This window comes from Delphinapterus leucas, chromosome 9 (genome assembly GCF_059928025.1).
Source record: "Delphinapterus leucas isolate spDelLeu-1000000601 "Yukka" chromosome 9, BTC_Dleu_Yukka2, whole genome shotgun sequence".
Lineage (NCBI taxonomy): Eukaryota > Metazoa > Chordata > Mammalia > Artiodactyla > Monodontidae > Delphinapterus > Delphinapterus leucas.
In genome coordinates this window covers 76,411,780-76,427,545 of record NC_143137.1, presented here as the reverse complement: position 1 = coordinate 76,427,545, position 15,766 = coordinate 76,411,780, and the positions used below count along the sequence as shown (strand labels likewise).

At 39.9% G+C, this 15,766-nt stretch overlaps 1 protein-coding gene across 1 annotated transcript in view; it reads right to left on the bottom strand.

The window, feature by feature from the left end:
* ELAPOR2 (endosome-lysosome associated apoptosis and autophagy regulator family member 2) overlaps positions 1–15,766 on the bottom strand; it is a 61,830-nt gene that overhangs the window by 25,638 nt on the left and 20,426 nt on the right. The window contains exons 7-10 of the mRNA XM_022588623.2: positions 8,369–8,549; positions 6,559–6,687; positions 1,052–1,142; positions 339–441 (exon numbers count right to left, since the gene is read on the bottom strand). Coding sequence (XP_022444331.2) covers positions 339–441; positions 1,052–1,142; positions 6,559–6,687; positions 8,369–8,549 — 504 coding nt within the window. The remainder of the gene's footprint in view (positions 1–338; positions 442–1,051; positions 1,143–6,558; positions 6,688–8,368; positions 8,550–15,766) is intronic.

The following is a 15,766-nucleotide window of genomic DNA, read 5'->3' as shown; positions in this document are numbered from 1 at the left end:
TGATGGTTTGAATTGCTGAATGGTTCCTAGGGGAGAATTTTCACTCTGCTGCTGGCATATTTTTTTGAAGGACTTTCCTATGGGATTAATATTTTCTGGCTTCTGTCTGTCACCCAGGCCCCATCACTCAGTTCTCTCCACAAGGAATGAACACTTCCTTTGTGGACTTCACCACACAATGTTTAATGAGTTCCTTAGATAACTTTTTAATGTTTTTGGAAGACCCTAAAAATGGGAAGAAAAATGGGATTCTTATCGCAATTTGTACAAATAGGGTCACACTTCAAAGAGAACGCTAAGCGTAGAAATCCACCTCTGAGAGCCCCTCTTCCACTTACCACCATGAAGTACAGAATACAGTCGGCTGAACAGAGGGTCTCAAACACAAAGGTTATTCTTCCCAGTTCAGAGCCCATGGCTCCCGTCATTGATGTCGGTGGTCTATTTAACAGATTAAAATTGCGATATTTACAGCATGTTCTGAATACAATCTGGAAAAAGTTACATGACTTTTTTCATTAAGCTGAAAGCCACACTCTCCTCTCCTCTCTGGGCAGTCTACTGCTGCACGGAGTCTACACAACCATGGTAATATGCTCAGATCTCCTGGTGTAAATACTGCCACCCAGCCTACAGCAAGAAAAAGACTCCTGCTGGGCAATTCAACATGGGGGGCCAAAAGGATTAAACAATTTGTAACATACTACTTTACAGACAGAACTTCGAGAAAAACAAATAAATAAACCAAGAGATTCTCCTGCAAATGACTTAGACTAAGATCTCTGAATTAAGCATCCAACAGTCACAGTTTTTTGTAATATTTGGATAGAGTATTTTTAAAAACTTTGGCTTCATCTAACTAATATACAATTAACAGTTATAGTTTCTATAGATATTCTTAAATATAATACATTATCCTACACAGCTTGCTATTTGCTACGTACATCACAATATTAATATATTTTATAAAGGCAGCCCTACTTCATCTATTTCTGTAGGGAAACAGGCAGGAGGATTCCTACAGAAGGGAATCAGAATTGGTTTTCCTTACTTAAATCCTGGGATATGCAAGTTTAAGATCAGGTAATCATTATCGGAACCTCCAGCCCCACTCTGGATATGATCTCCAGCCACCTCCCAACCTAGAAATGATAAAGGTTATCTTTGTCAGTAAAAATTCCAGTAATGATTTCCAACAATCTTTTTATATAAGGCCACAAAAAAAAGAATCCCCAATTTTAGACTGCAGGTGCAAACGGCATGCAGAGGTAGACTCCTAGATACCGATAAAAACGTTGCATATGATTCTCCAGGAGGAATCAAGTAATGCATACTTTTGCATCAAAGGTATTTAATGGTCAAATTAACAACAGTTTTCTCAATGAGGCATGATTTTTTTTTAACTAGAACAGACGGTCTTTATCCATTTCGATATACTAAGATGAAAACATCCTAGTCTTCAGGTAACCAATGGGAAGCAGAAACTTCAAATTACTCGATGAAGATGCGGGGTCTGGAGTTCTTTCTTAGAGTTTGTTGTATTGTTGTTCCCTAATTTAACCCCTGTTCTGCATTCACTCACTTATTCACTCACTGAACTGGCTTTTACTGAACGCCACGAACCATGACCTACTTTAGGGACAGAAAGACAAGACTGGGTCCACCCTCACTATGGAATCAGTAGACTATGAGAGACATAGCTAACAACTGTTAATAGTATGAGGTAATAGAGATGCACATGAAAGGTGACGTGAGGTCTGTCTTCCGCAGAGAAACCATCAGCGTGCCACGGGCTGAAATGGCCACCATGAAATGAGGAAAGGAGATGCAGCCCTCACACACCATCAAGCAAGGTTATTAACTAATGGCAGTGCTTAACATGGACACTTGTACCTCCAAAAGAAAATGTCAACTTCTGCTACTTGAACAGGCATAAGAGAGAAACTGGGAAGGAGATTAATATCAGTGCTGTACTGGTGATGTGGCAATTTTCGAAATGTTATCAGCAGTTCACAGAAAGGTGATATGTGAAGTATACATAAATCAAGCTAGTTCGAATAATGGTTATGTGCGAAGCTACCTGAGTAAGAGAGAAATGCCAATTGTTTTGCTCTCTAAAGGTTCATGTGGTTGAAAAGAGAGATAAGCAGCTATCACTTCCTAATGCTAAGAGTAGAACAGCCACAAAACAGTCTGACCCAGTGGGACACCAGGCCCTTGACTGCAGTGTAAGTAATGTGAGAGGCAGTTAAGCGTAGAGACTGAAAACTTGTGATGGGGGTCACAGGGAGAGGGATATTCCCACGTGGAGGAATTCTACACCAAGAAAGGGGGGATTTACGAAGGTTTCTCTAAGATCATTTCCTAGTGTTCAGCTGGCATGCGGGGCAATGGAATAGCAGAGAAGGCCAAAGAAAAGAAAGGAGTAACACGGATGATAAGCATGGAGGTTTGCAGGGGACCAACAACCTTGCAAGAGGAAACAAATATTTCTCATGTTTGAACATTGCCTGTTGCCACAGGTTTTACTGTATCCCCTCCCAAGAAACATATACTGAGGTTCTAATCCCCTGTACACATGAATGGACCGTATTTGGAAACAGTCTTGGCAGATATAATCAAGTTAAGATGAGGTCCTTAGGGTGAGCCTTAGTATGACTGGTGTCCTTACGAGAAGAGAGAGATTTAGACACAGACACACAGGAAGAGCACCGTGTAAAGACACAGAGACACAAGGAAAAGATGCTCACGTGAAGACAGAGGCAGAGACGGGCTACGCTGCCACAGGCCACAGAGTGCCTGGAGCTACTAGAAGTTAGGAGACGCAAGGAAGGGTCTTCCTACAGATGCTTTTCTTCGGAAGGAACACAACCCTGCCCATACCTGCTTTTCAAATTTCTAGTCTCTGGAAAGTGAGAGGGTAAATTTCTGTTGTTTTAAACCCCCCAGTTTGTGATACATTGTTGCAGCACCTTTGTCTTTTGCTTTATCCCTCAGAATGAATCCCACATTCTCCATGTTTCTATACACAATTTCTATTTTTTTTTATAAATTTATTTATTTTTGGCTGCGATGGATCTTCGTTGCTGCGCACAGGCTTTTCTCTAGTTGCAGCAAACGGGGGCTACTCTTCATTACAGTGCGCGGGCTTCTCGTTGCGGTGGCTTCTCTTGTTGCGGAGCACGGGCTCTAGGCGCATGGGCTTCAGTAGTTGTGACACGTGGGCTCAGTAGTTGTGGCTCACAGGCCCTAGAGCGCGGGCTCAGTAGTTGTGGCGCACAGGCTTAGTCGCTCCGTGGCATGTGGGATCTTCCCGGACCAGGGCTCGAACCTGTGTCCCCTGCATTGGCAGGCGGATTCTTAACCACTGCGCCACCAGGGAAGCCCCACAATTTCTATTTTAAGATTTATTTTTATTTTAGAAATCATATTTATATTTATCATAAAATTTTGAAAGCTACAGAAAAATTTGAAGATGAAAACTAAAATTATTTATAAACTCATCACTCAGAAAAAACTACTGTTAACATTCTGAGGTGTTTCTTTTCACTATCTTTTTGATGCATACATGTTTTTACAAAACTGAGATCTTATTGTTGATAACATTTTGTTTCATAGTTTTATGAATTAACATTATTGCATAAGCATTTTTATGTATAAAGTCTTCACCAACATGCTAAATAACTAAATTAATAGCTTATCATGTAGACAGATGTAATTAATTCCCATAATTTACTAAATCACTCATACTACAGGACTTAGCTCCTATTGACCATACATTCAACATAACCATTTGGACTGTTTTATCTTTTAGTGAGCAGAAGTGACACTATAACGAAGGTATTTGGGGTAAAGCTTTTCTGTATTTTTCTAGAAAAGAATCCCAGTAAAAGAACTACTGGGTCAAATAAATATATTTTTAAACAAATATTTTGTGCTGTTATCCTGATTTTGAAAGCAATGTGTATACATGAGGAATATTTATTAAATAGTGTAAACTAAATGAAAAAAATGAAGTAATTCAGACTTCTCAGAAACCTCCCACTCCCAAGTGACAGACTGAACATTTCAGTGTGTTTCTTTTCTCTCTTTTTCTAGTGCATAATTTTCTTAAAAATATACTTTAGGTTTTATGTATAATTTACTGTATTTTCTGTCTTTCATTTAGCATTATCGTCTCACTTTTCTAATAATCATTATATCAAAAATACTTCCCCATTAAAAATCCTTTCTATATCTAGTGTTAAAGAGTTAACAATATGTTGTATGGTTATATCATCATTTTATTTAATCATACCCCATTGTTGAAAACTTCGTTTTCTCATATTTTTGACTCTCATAAATAACACTAAAATTAACATATTTGTCCATCATTTCTTTCTTTACACCACATTGTTTCCTTGGTATAAATTCCCAGAAGTGGAATTATTGAGTTGGAGAATGGGACCATTCAAAATGCTTGAAACACTGCCAAATTGTTTTCCATCTGCTGTCATTTTTAATGATTACATAACATTTCATCCAATTAGTACAGCATAACTTTTGTAAACATTATCATATTGCTGGAATTTAGATTATTTCCATTTTTGGTATTATAGGTAATGCTCAATGAAAGCTTCATGAATAAACACTAATTTGTTTACAACTCTGAATTCCTCTTGGGCGAAATTCCAGTACATGAAGATGTACTTCTACATACCTGTTCCACAAGTGTGGTAAATTCAGATTGACAAGACAAAAGAACCTCAAAGTACTGCAAGTCACACAGTCAAGTTGGTCAAAGCACATCCACTTTAACTCCATGATGGAGTAACGACTTCATGAGACAGGCTGCCCTGGGCCTCTCGCTTTGACCCCCATTATTTTGAGCACTGCTTTTCCCAAGGTTGGTTACTGTACCACCAGTCACAAAAATATACATCACCTTTTACCTCTGTATTTTTCACATTACTGTCTGCTCTTTCAATATCACATACTAAATAAATATTGCAGAGATGTATACTTTTTAAATTAATAATTGAACATTTCTGAAAATCAGAAAAAATTTAAATTACAGCCTCTAGTGAATGAGTAAGCAAGTGGCTAAACCAAATATTGTCATGAGAGTTAGACTAAAAGTAACTTCTTTAAAAGACTAAATAAAAGTTTCAGATAATCTTCACTAATAAGTGAATACACACACATGCACACACACACACAAATGTATCAATGCTTTCAATACATTCCCATTCTTATTTTTCCTATGTCTTAAACTTCCTCAACTTAGAGTTCAACCAAAGGATCTTTTTGGAACATAAACCCTTATAGTCGGGTAATTACTGCTGTGTTATTTTTTTCTTCTCCCTTAGGATAAATTCCCAGAAGCAGTATTATTAGTTGATAAAGAGTACTATTCCATAATGTTCATTATGCATAAAGGCTTTTTTTCATGCATCTGTTTAACCAAAATTATTCAAGCACCTACGATTTGTCAACCTGAGTACTCATGTGTACATCTCACTTCCTACAATCCCAAGCCTGTTTATTTCAGATAGGTGCTGATTTAAAACAGATGTGATTAGAAAGTTTTTTTTTTTTTACAATGACCTAAAATACGGTATTGAGAAAAAGTGAACTGATAAAAAAAAATGCCAATGAGCTTATAAAAGTAAAGGGCACATTTTACTGTAAAACCCTAGTATCTATAACACCTATTTCTAGTGTCAAGTTTAAAAACACATACATAGGGCTTCCCTGGTGTCGCAGTGGTTGAGAGTCGGCCTGCCGATGCAGGGGACACGGGTTCATGCCCCCGTCCGGGAAGATCCCACATGCCGCGGAGCGGCTGGGCCTGTGAGCCATGGCCGCTGAGCCTGCGCGTCCGGAGCCTGTGCTCCGCAACGGGAGAGGCCACACAGTGAGAGGCCCGCGTACCGCAAAGAAAAAAAACAAAAAAACCCCCACATACATAGACATTGTCATTCATTTGACCAACAAATATTGCAGAGTAACTAAGTGGTAGGCTCACCATGCACTTAAAATATAAGAACAAATAAAATTCAGCAACCGTCCTATAGAACTCTGCCACATTTCCAAGTTTTCAGTAAGTGAGGTTCATATACATTTGTAAACACGATCACAGACTTCATAGGCCAGGGTAGTTAGAGATGATGTAACCCCTCCTCATGGCTCAGTGCTGAGCCAGAAAACCAATCTAGGCAGAAATGCTTTCATACGGTGTTATATATACACTATGACTCTTCCAAGTGGCAAACAACACAAATTTCATTGCCTCCCTTGGTGATCTATTCTGGTATTTATAACAACCATAAATGGTGATCCGCAACATCTACTTCAAAACTGACTCCAAAAAAATGCAAAATAGTTTATATTCTTAGAGGGCAGTCATGTGGCTATGACACCATATTTACTATTTTTATGTGAGGTCTGGGAAGACAGGCAAGTAGCCAAATGCTAAGATTGAAGTTCCTCATAGCCATATTTAGTGTGTTTTTACACAGGTTGAGTCCAAGAGTCTCTACCACCAAAATACACTGAGAAGGCTGATTCTGAACTTACCATTCATTCCGTCACACTTTGAATTCCCAACATTGAAGCAGGAGGTTTTCATGTTGCCAGGAAGGACATTCCACCATTTATATTCAAACCCAAGGGCAGGCTCTGTTCCTGCTGGACATGGTCTACATTCTACAGGAGACAAATGGGGCAGAGAATTACAATTAAATCACATCCGGATAACTTCCTCTTCCTCTGTTCCAAGCACTACTAAACTTTAACTAGCAGAGAGGCAAGTGGAAAGGAGAGATAGTAAACCACCAATTCCCTTAAGAATTAACAACTTTTTCAAGAGCAGTCTAGAAAGAAAAATAATTCTGGATAGAGTATGCACATATATGCTTGCTTAACATGAAAAAGGAAAAGAACACAAAATCTTTTAAGATTATTTTTCCTTGCATTTCTGGGAATAACTGCTCATACAGAAATTACCTTCCATAAGAAGGGTGATTCTGAAATAAGTTCACTTACATGTGATCTTAGAATCAGTTTCCTCTACATCATAAATAAGGAAATATTCCACCCTTCCTACTAGTTACTAAACTTAACTGACTATTACACCATTTAATTATGGACTGGTTACTTGAAATTCAAAATATTGGCTATACTTAAAAGTGATGATGGGAGCTGAGGGGGTGTGGAAAGAGTTAGATTTATAAATAAACCTAATTTAAATTAACATCTATGACACTAAATAAAAGGGTCTCTTACAATCATTTTTTTATTTAGTCAAGACACTTGGTATTATCACAACAGTAAAAGAAGGGGAGAGAGAGAAAATGTTCATTGAGCAAGCATTTCCTGGTACCAAAGTACTGGAGGAGACATTTTTATATAACCTGCTCAGTGATGACGAGCTAGATATTATTGTCTGCAACTTTACAAATGAGAAAATTGAATTCAAATTAGTGGCTAAATCACACTATTGGTAGCCTGCAGCAAGTGGATTTGAACCCAAGTCAATTCAACTCTCGAGTCCTTTTTATGCTCTCAGAGGCTCTGGACATTAAGTATACAGCACAGCTATATTCAAGTAAGATACCGGCCACAGAAATGCACTGTAATCTTTATCGAGTAAAACTAAAACAAATTCCGTAACCACTTTATTATTGTTTGGTAAGTACTAAATTCTTCCCAAACATACACTTTGAAACAATCTACTTAGGAACTATTTTAACTGCTATCTGATCAAAATAATCCATTTTTGCTATTATTATAGCACAAAATGTGATTATTCCAGTTGAAATAAAAGTATTTTATGCTTGTATCAATATATGTGTGCACACACACTGGAAAAGGAGCGCTTATCCATAATCACTTAAACTGGTGGAACTTTCTTATAAATATCCAAAGCATCAACCCATTGAGAGGTTGTGTGTTACACAAAATGCCATTAAAAACTATCCTTATGCTATGTTGAATAAGCTACTGCAGTCTCACAATTCCCTTATATTTCTTAACTCTTCTTCAGTCTGTGAGATAAGAAAATTATGTGTTTTAAAATTTTTCCGGGGCTTCCCTGGTGGCGCAATGGTTGAGAGTCCGCCTGCCGATGCAGGGGACACGGGTTCGTGCTCCGGTCCGGGAAGATCCCACATGCCACGGAGCGGCTGGGCCCGTGAGCCATGGCCGCTGAGCCTGTGCGTCCGGAGCCTGTGCTCCGCAACTGGAGAGGCCACAGCAGTGAGAGGCCCGCGTACCGCAAAAAAAAAAAAAAAAAAATTCCATAAAAACAATTCAGGACAATGTCAATGTGGTCCAACAAGTTTATTTCACTCAAGGTCCAACTCTTGAACCAGCTGATATCACGTACCCTTTGTTCCATCCGAAAACGTTCCAGGAGGGCAGGGATGGCAAGAAGAAGATCCATTGTTATAAAATCCAGGGTTGCAAGGTGGACAATCCTTCTTCTCTCCAGAAGGGGGCAACCTAATAGCATCTGTGAGATCCTCCCGGCAGATTTTGGGCTCTATCCACTTGTACATTACCTGCGTCTAGAGAGAGAGGAAAAAAAAAAACATAGGCTTGCGAGTCATATAACATGCTTTATTTGCTTCAAACTTCCAATAACGAACATGTTAAATTGACACGGTAAAGATTAGGTAAAGTCCAAACAGTGATAGAATAGAAGGGCCAGCTGAAGAGAATCTAAAACTTTAGTAACAAAATGAGACAAAAAGAAAAAAACACTTCGGTGGGGAAATGACCATTACCTCCAAATGTTTTTCCACTGAGCTGCAGGAGGCCTTACGTCATACACAGCATGGCCTCATCATGAAATTCCTCTCTAAAATACACAGAACATGCTTGCAGCCCTCACTCTCCTAGCCACTGTTGACTTTATTCCCTAACTGCCCTAAGTTTCTATGCAGACTCCCTTTCTCACGCTGAGACCCCCACTACTCTCTTCCTTTCCCCTATCTCTACAACACACATCATCACGCTTTGCACACAGTGATCACCAAACAAAACGGCTATTTCTTTAAAGGAACATCTCTAGCTCCACAGTGCAAGCCCGTTATTTCATAAACACTGGTAGATGCTCTCGGAGTCTTTTCCAATAACGTGATGTTGGACTACAAGAGCTGTAGCTAAAATATTTCCTCCTGAGGCTTCTAGGCCCTGTCACCTGTGCTCCAAACCGCAGGATTAAGATCACATCTACCTTCATGGAGGGTAGTCTTTTCAACTCTTCCTCCCTCTCACACATGCACACCCCGCAAAACAAAACAAGATACAACTAAGTAGCTACAGCTCAGCCAAACCCAGAAAACTGCTATAAAATCATTGTCTTTTGGAACCAGAAACATTAAGTGGGTTAGCCATTTCAAAACAAAATTTATATGCACGGTGAAAAACATAAAAGGCATTCTAAATGCAAAGAGAAAAACCAACTCTTTCATAACTTAATGTCGTTTTTAAAAAGAGACTAAGAGTTCCCTCGTTAGACATACGCTCGGCTGAAAGTACTGCTTCTCCTTTACAACAGCTTCTGCAATGAGAAGTCTAATATTGAAGCAGGAGACCCAAAATTAAAGGCAATTCTCTATAGTTATTTAGTTAATAAGAAGTCATCTATAGTGAGCTCTTACGGCCACTCGATTTCATTCTCAAATATTCCCTTATGGAAGAATAGGTTACCTTATCTAATGAAGGGTGCTTAAGAACATGGTTTAAAAAGTAGAAGTCTCAACGGAAGTATAAACAACATTTTTTTTCTTTTTACAACTCTCTCTCTCTCTGCATTTATGGCCTACATCATGATACAGCTTAACCAGCCACTTCCCCCATCTGCCTCGCTCACCATCTGCCAAATGATGGCTATTCCTGCTGGAGTTTCCTAAACAGCTGAAAAAAGTAAACAGATCCTGTATCCAACAGGGGCTCTCAATGCCTCTGAGAAAGGCAATGTAAAACTCAGAGAACGTAAGCAAATGAAACCTCATTCCATTTGGGGGATTGTCGTTTTTAAGTTCTGGCTTAAGCAGCATAGAAAACAAATTTCCAAGGCTAGGCAATTCACAAATTTGCTGATTTATTTTGACGTTAATTAAAATCGCAATGAGTTACGTGTGAGCTACTGCATTGTTGGGAAAAGTTGGCTCCCACGTGGGAGTGGGTGTGGTGCTGAGGCTGAGCATCAACGGCTCATCCCGGGGGCACCATGCAATCTTCCCCAGCACTTCAGGAGCTCGATTATATTACGCACGAGTTTATAAATGAGGAAACTTCGGATAAGACCTCTTATACCTGCCCAGAAGTCAAACGCAGCTAGTAATTGTAAAGAAGCGCTAGCCAGGGAGAGTAAAAATACTCTCAGTGAGGGTAAAAATAATAAAGTATGCAAGTACATTTTTGACAGATTGGCTAACCACACGATTTTCAATCCAAGCACAGTACACGTTTAAAAATTAGGAAATATGCACCACCTTTAAACATTTAAACGTTGAAAAGTCAAATGTCAAATGCTCTACAGTGAAAGTTTTCTTTGCAGAGCCTCTTGCTTCACATGGCAGATTGATTCTGTGCCTCTCTTTCTAACGGGGCAGATGCTTTCAAGTCTGGCTGACTGGGGAAAGATAACAATTAATATTAATGATCTTTAGCACCAGATGGCTCACCGTGCAGGTGAAAAACCAACAATCAAGTCATTCTTTGGCAAGTTGCGATAAAATTATGAAATGCTTTATGAAACCAAAACCCTAATAGAGCAAAACTGAGCAGACTGCCATTAAGATTACAGAAGAGCTACAGCCTCCAGGTATATTTAAAATATATAAGCATGAGTAGAATATGTTTTAAAGAAATGCATTGGGGGTATCGATTGGAAGCTGGTTTTCACTTAAAAATAAAATTCAAAACTGGGAAGACTGAAGTTTAGACAAATTTTGAGACTGGGTTTGTCCACGGTTGCCAGCTTCCTTCCTTCGAAAGTCGCTGCACAAACGCACTAAGGCTTTGTAGACTGGCTGAGCTCATCTAAGCTAAATTACATGTTGTTTCAAAGGGTTTACTGATTGTCACTCCGACCTAACAGCCCTGTGCATCATGATGTTCTAACTCAGATATTCCCGGTCAGGCAGGCTATCACTTGTCTCTCTGCCTCTCCCAAACCTCAATCCTCTCCAGCTGCAAATCACCGGGCACTCATCAATTGTCTCTCTCGTTATTACCATCCCATTCTGCCGAGTTGTGTCTGACCCCTCCTCCAAAGCCAGGCTCAACATCACATCTGTGCTAAGCACGGCCTCAGCCCACCCTTCTACGTAGCGGCATTCACTTGGATTCCCTTTCTATGAAGCCTCTGCTGCTTTCTGTTTTCCCCTTTTCTAAATGCTTAAAAGTCTGGGTCCTCTTCTTCCATTATGTGGAAGACACCATGGGGATTTAACATTGTACTGGGAAAAAAAAAAAAAAAAACACAATGCACCGGAGGTTCTATCTGGGGCTTTAGGCAACAAAACTGTTCTAAAATTAAATATAATAAAAAAAACACTAAATTGACACTGTGAGTGGATGAGTTGTATGGTATGAGAATTACAACTCAATAAACCTTTCTTTTAGGAAAAGCTTTTAAAGAAGACTGTCATGAAATTTTTATTTTAAATTCAGAAATCCCGGGGCTTCCTTGGTGGCACAGTGGTTAAGAATCCACCTGCCAATGCGGGGGGACACGGGTTCGAGCCCTGATCCAGGAAGATCCCACATGCTGCGGAGCAACTAAGCCCGTGCGCCACAACTACTGAGGCTGCGTTCTAGAGCCCATGCTCCGCAACAAGAGAAGCCACCACAATGAGAGGCCCGCACACCGCAACAAAGAGTAGCCCCCACTCGCCGCAACTAGAGAAAGCCCGCGCGTAGCAATGAAGAAGCAACACAGCCAAAAATAAACAAATAAATACAATTATAAAATAAAATAAATTCAGAAATCCCTAGTCACTGAGAAATGCCATGTTGTTTCCTATCATCCTAATTAAGAAACACAGGCTCCAAGTACACTCCACTTGCTTAAATCATATAGGAAGAAAGGCTGATCTAAAAGCCATACCCCTTTATACCCTATTTTTTTAATGTCCCCTCCATCTTACTTCTGCTTTATAACTCAGAAGGACTGTGTTACAGACATTGAGCACTTGGAATAATTTGTAATACTGAAGTTAATTAAAGGGCAAAGAAAATACTCCTTAATCTGATACAAAAACACTAGCAAACCCTTTATGATCCAACAATTTCCTAGACTCAGAGATGAAGAAGTTCCGTGGTTGGCTGTCTCCTCTCAAGAAGGCTTCCTTCTAAAACAACTTCCCTACCAGGCACTCTCTAGCTTTGCCGGGAAGTTTCTAATTTAACAAAACATGCCGTTCCAGAACTGGGCAACTGTGGTTGTCAGAACATCATTACATACAACTGCAATTTATCTTCTTTAAATTAGCCTGATAAACCAAACTTTGCCTTATGGGATAACAAAGAAAGGTCTATTTCTTTTTTTTCTAAGACTTCCCTTCAAATGCTTAAACTTACTATTTGGGAAATTCTTATTAACTATCTACTACGTGTAGAAGAAAGCATTATACGAAGTTTAAATATTAATAAGACAAATTGTTTGCTCTGAAGGAGGTTACAGTTTAATAAGACAGATTCACAAACTGCTGTAATATAAAAAGAAAAATATACAAAGAGCATACAGAAGCAACAGATTTGGAAACAGAGTTGGGTTAGAATTCTAGCCTTAAGACATAGCTATGAGTAGCTATGACCTTAGGGAAGTTACTTAACCTCATCAAGCCTCAGCTTCCTTGTTTGCAAACTGGGTATTCTAATGTCTAATTACATAGCTGTTGAAGAAAAGAACTGGCGGCAATGTGTGAATACACACACACACACACACACACACACAGAAAGAGCAAGCATGCAGATAAATATGTAAAGGACAGCTGCTTCTGCTATTAATACTATCACTACTATTACTATTATTGTCATCATCATAATTTCCAAGAGAAACATGAAATGTCATGGTTATTCAAAGGAAAGAGATCAGATCTCTTTGGGACAACTAGGAAACACCAGCAAGATGATCATGATTCCTCCATCCGATGGTGTCTTTCTTCCAAGCGGAAAAAACATTCCCAGAAACTTCAACCATACTTCATATGAAATAGTTTAATATCCTGGCCTCTTTTCTCTAGTTTCTTCCCATTTTGTGAAAACTTCCCCAAGCCTCTACCAAGGACAGAACACAACGCTCTAAACGCATTAATCATACATTCACTCACCAGTTCTCTCATTCACTAATTTATTCAAAAGATGTTTCACTACCTTCTGCATTCCAGGCACTCTACTAGGCCTAGAGATTGTTCTTAATGATTAAGAACATGTTTCTGTCTACAGGAAGCAGAGACTCCAGTGAAGGGAACAGTCATCTTTACAAGTATCTGCAATAAAGCGATCTCATACCAAAACACTAGCAAACTATGATCACCATGTAAGTATCAAGAGAGGTATGTACAAAATTATGTGGGAATTCCCAGTATTTCAAGACAATCTTGCCAGAGCTACCTTATTCAACAGTGGATGTGTTCTATGAACATGTACAGGATCACTCTCGTTTTACTGTGGTAACAGACACCATCTCTCTCTCTCTGTAGGAATTGACTTGTGTGATGCTGAAAGGAACTGGGATATGGTCTGGCCTCCCCAGCCACAGGGATTAGAAGGTGAACTAAGCTGCCCAACCAGAGTAGCTCACGGTACTGGACAGAATGGCTGGTCTGAGATGGGCTCGTGATTCAAGCAGGGCCAGAGTCTTTTCGGAAACTTCGGTCAGCCCTCCTATAAAATGCTGTGACGGTGACAGTGGTTTGGGTAGAGATGTCAGGGGGTATCTGGCGCCAGAGCAAAGAACCTACCTGAGAAGGAAACCAAACTGAGCTCAGAATATCAGCGAGAAGAGCAAGAGAAAGTCTTGATAAAACTCTTTTCTCTGCAATGATTTCCCAGTCACATGAGTCAAGAGACTCCTGCCCTGCCTTCCCCCACTCCAATTCTGAAAAGTATTTTTTAGATTCATTAAATTTTCTAATCATCTCCAAGTACAGAAGCAAAAGTGACACCTTGCTTTGCCACCATTAAAAGGAAACATGTATCACATCCAAGGGTGGTAAGGGTAGGAGGGACCACTTTTTACCCTGAAATAAAACAGACCAAAAAAAGTTACTCTGTCTAGTTTTGGTACCCAAGATAAATAAAACCTTAAGCTTTTCTGTAAGTTGCTGACTCCTTTACAAAACTACCTTAACCCCCTGACTTTTACAGGCAGATATGAGACAACCTCTGTTGATATGATGAACAAGAGAATTGTCAGGAGTTTGAGATTAACATACACACACTACTATATATATAAAATGGATAATCAACAAGGACAGACTGCATAACACAGGGAACTCTACACAATATTCTGTAATAACCTATATGGGAAAAGAATCTGAAAAAGATAGATAAATGTATATGTATAACTGATTCACTTTGCTGTACAGGAGAAACTAACAGAACATTGTAAATCAACTATACTCCAATATGATCTAAAAATTAAGAAAAAAATAAAAAAAGGAATGCCTATTATATTCCCCTCAGGCCCTGGAAATCCGGGCTGGTTCACAGCTCTGAAGCCTCAGTAGCCTTGGTTCCCGAGGCTGGACTCTCATGGCGCTGAGGAAGCTGGGAAGGATGTGCCAGCCAAGGAGCTCCCCTTGGACCTGTACTGCCTGGTCCCCTCTGGATGGGACCACAATCTCCAGATCCAGGCGGACCTTCCTACAGCTATGCCAAGCCTAGTGCAACCAAAAAACTGTGGACTGTCTGGGATGGAAGAGCACTGAAAAGTCACCCGGTCCCCACGTCTCCTGATGCTGAGGTGCCCACCTCCAGCCTCCTTCCTTAGAGTCGCTGCCCCCACGGATGAAAGCAATCTCCGCACATTTTTTGCAGGGGTTGGGATTGGTCCGGGGGTTGTAGTGGAAGAGGGAAGATGTAAAGAAACACAAGCCCTTGGGTGTCTGTTCTACCACACTCCACTCTCCTTTACAACCCTGGAACAGGACTTTCACCAAGCCTCTGGTTACCCCAGTAACCCGAGTTTGGCATGAAGAAATGCTGCTACCTTGTGGCCGTTTCCCGTAACTACAACTTTAAAACCGGTGCTTATGGGCACTTGACATTCACAAGGCCTATGGAACTCTAAATGATACCTGCCTTCGGGAGATCAGCTCGGTGCTTTGTGACCACCTAGAGGGGTGGGATAGGGAGGGTGGGAGGGAGGGAGACGCAAGAGGGAAGAGATATGGGAACATATGTATAACTGATTCACTTTGTTATAAAGCAGAAACTAACACACCATTGTAAAGCAATTATACTCCAATAAAAAATATTAAAAAATGATACCTGCTTTCAACAAACGTCCTGGGGTAGTACTCAAAAGAGAATTCGTAAAATGGCAGACTTTCAAGAAGCCAACTTCAAAAGGTAAATTTCCCACACACTGATTAAAAAAAAAAGAAAGCAAGCAAGCACATGGAAAGATGCTCAGCATCGCTTAACAGTAGAGAAATGCAAATCAAAACAACAACGAGGTATTACTTGGCACCAATCAGAATGGCCATCATTAAAAAGTCTACGAACAAAAACTGCTGGAGGGATGTGGAGAAAAGGGAACCCT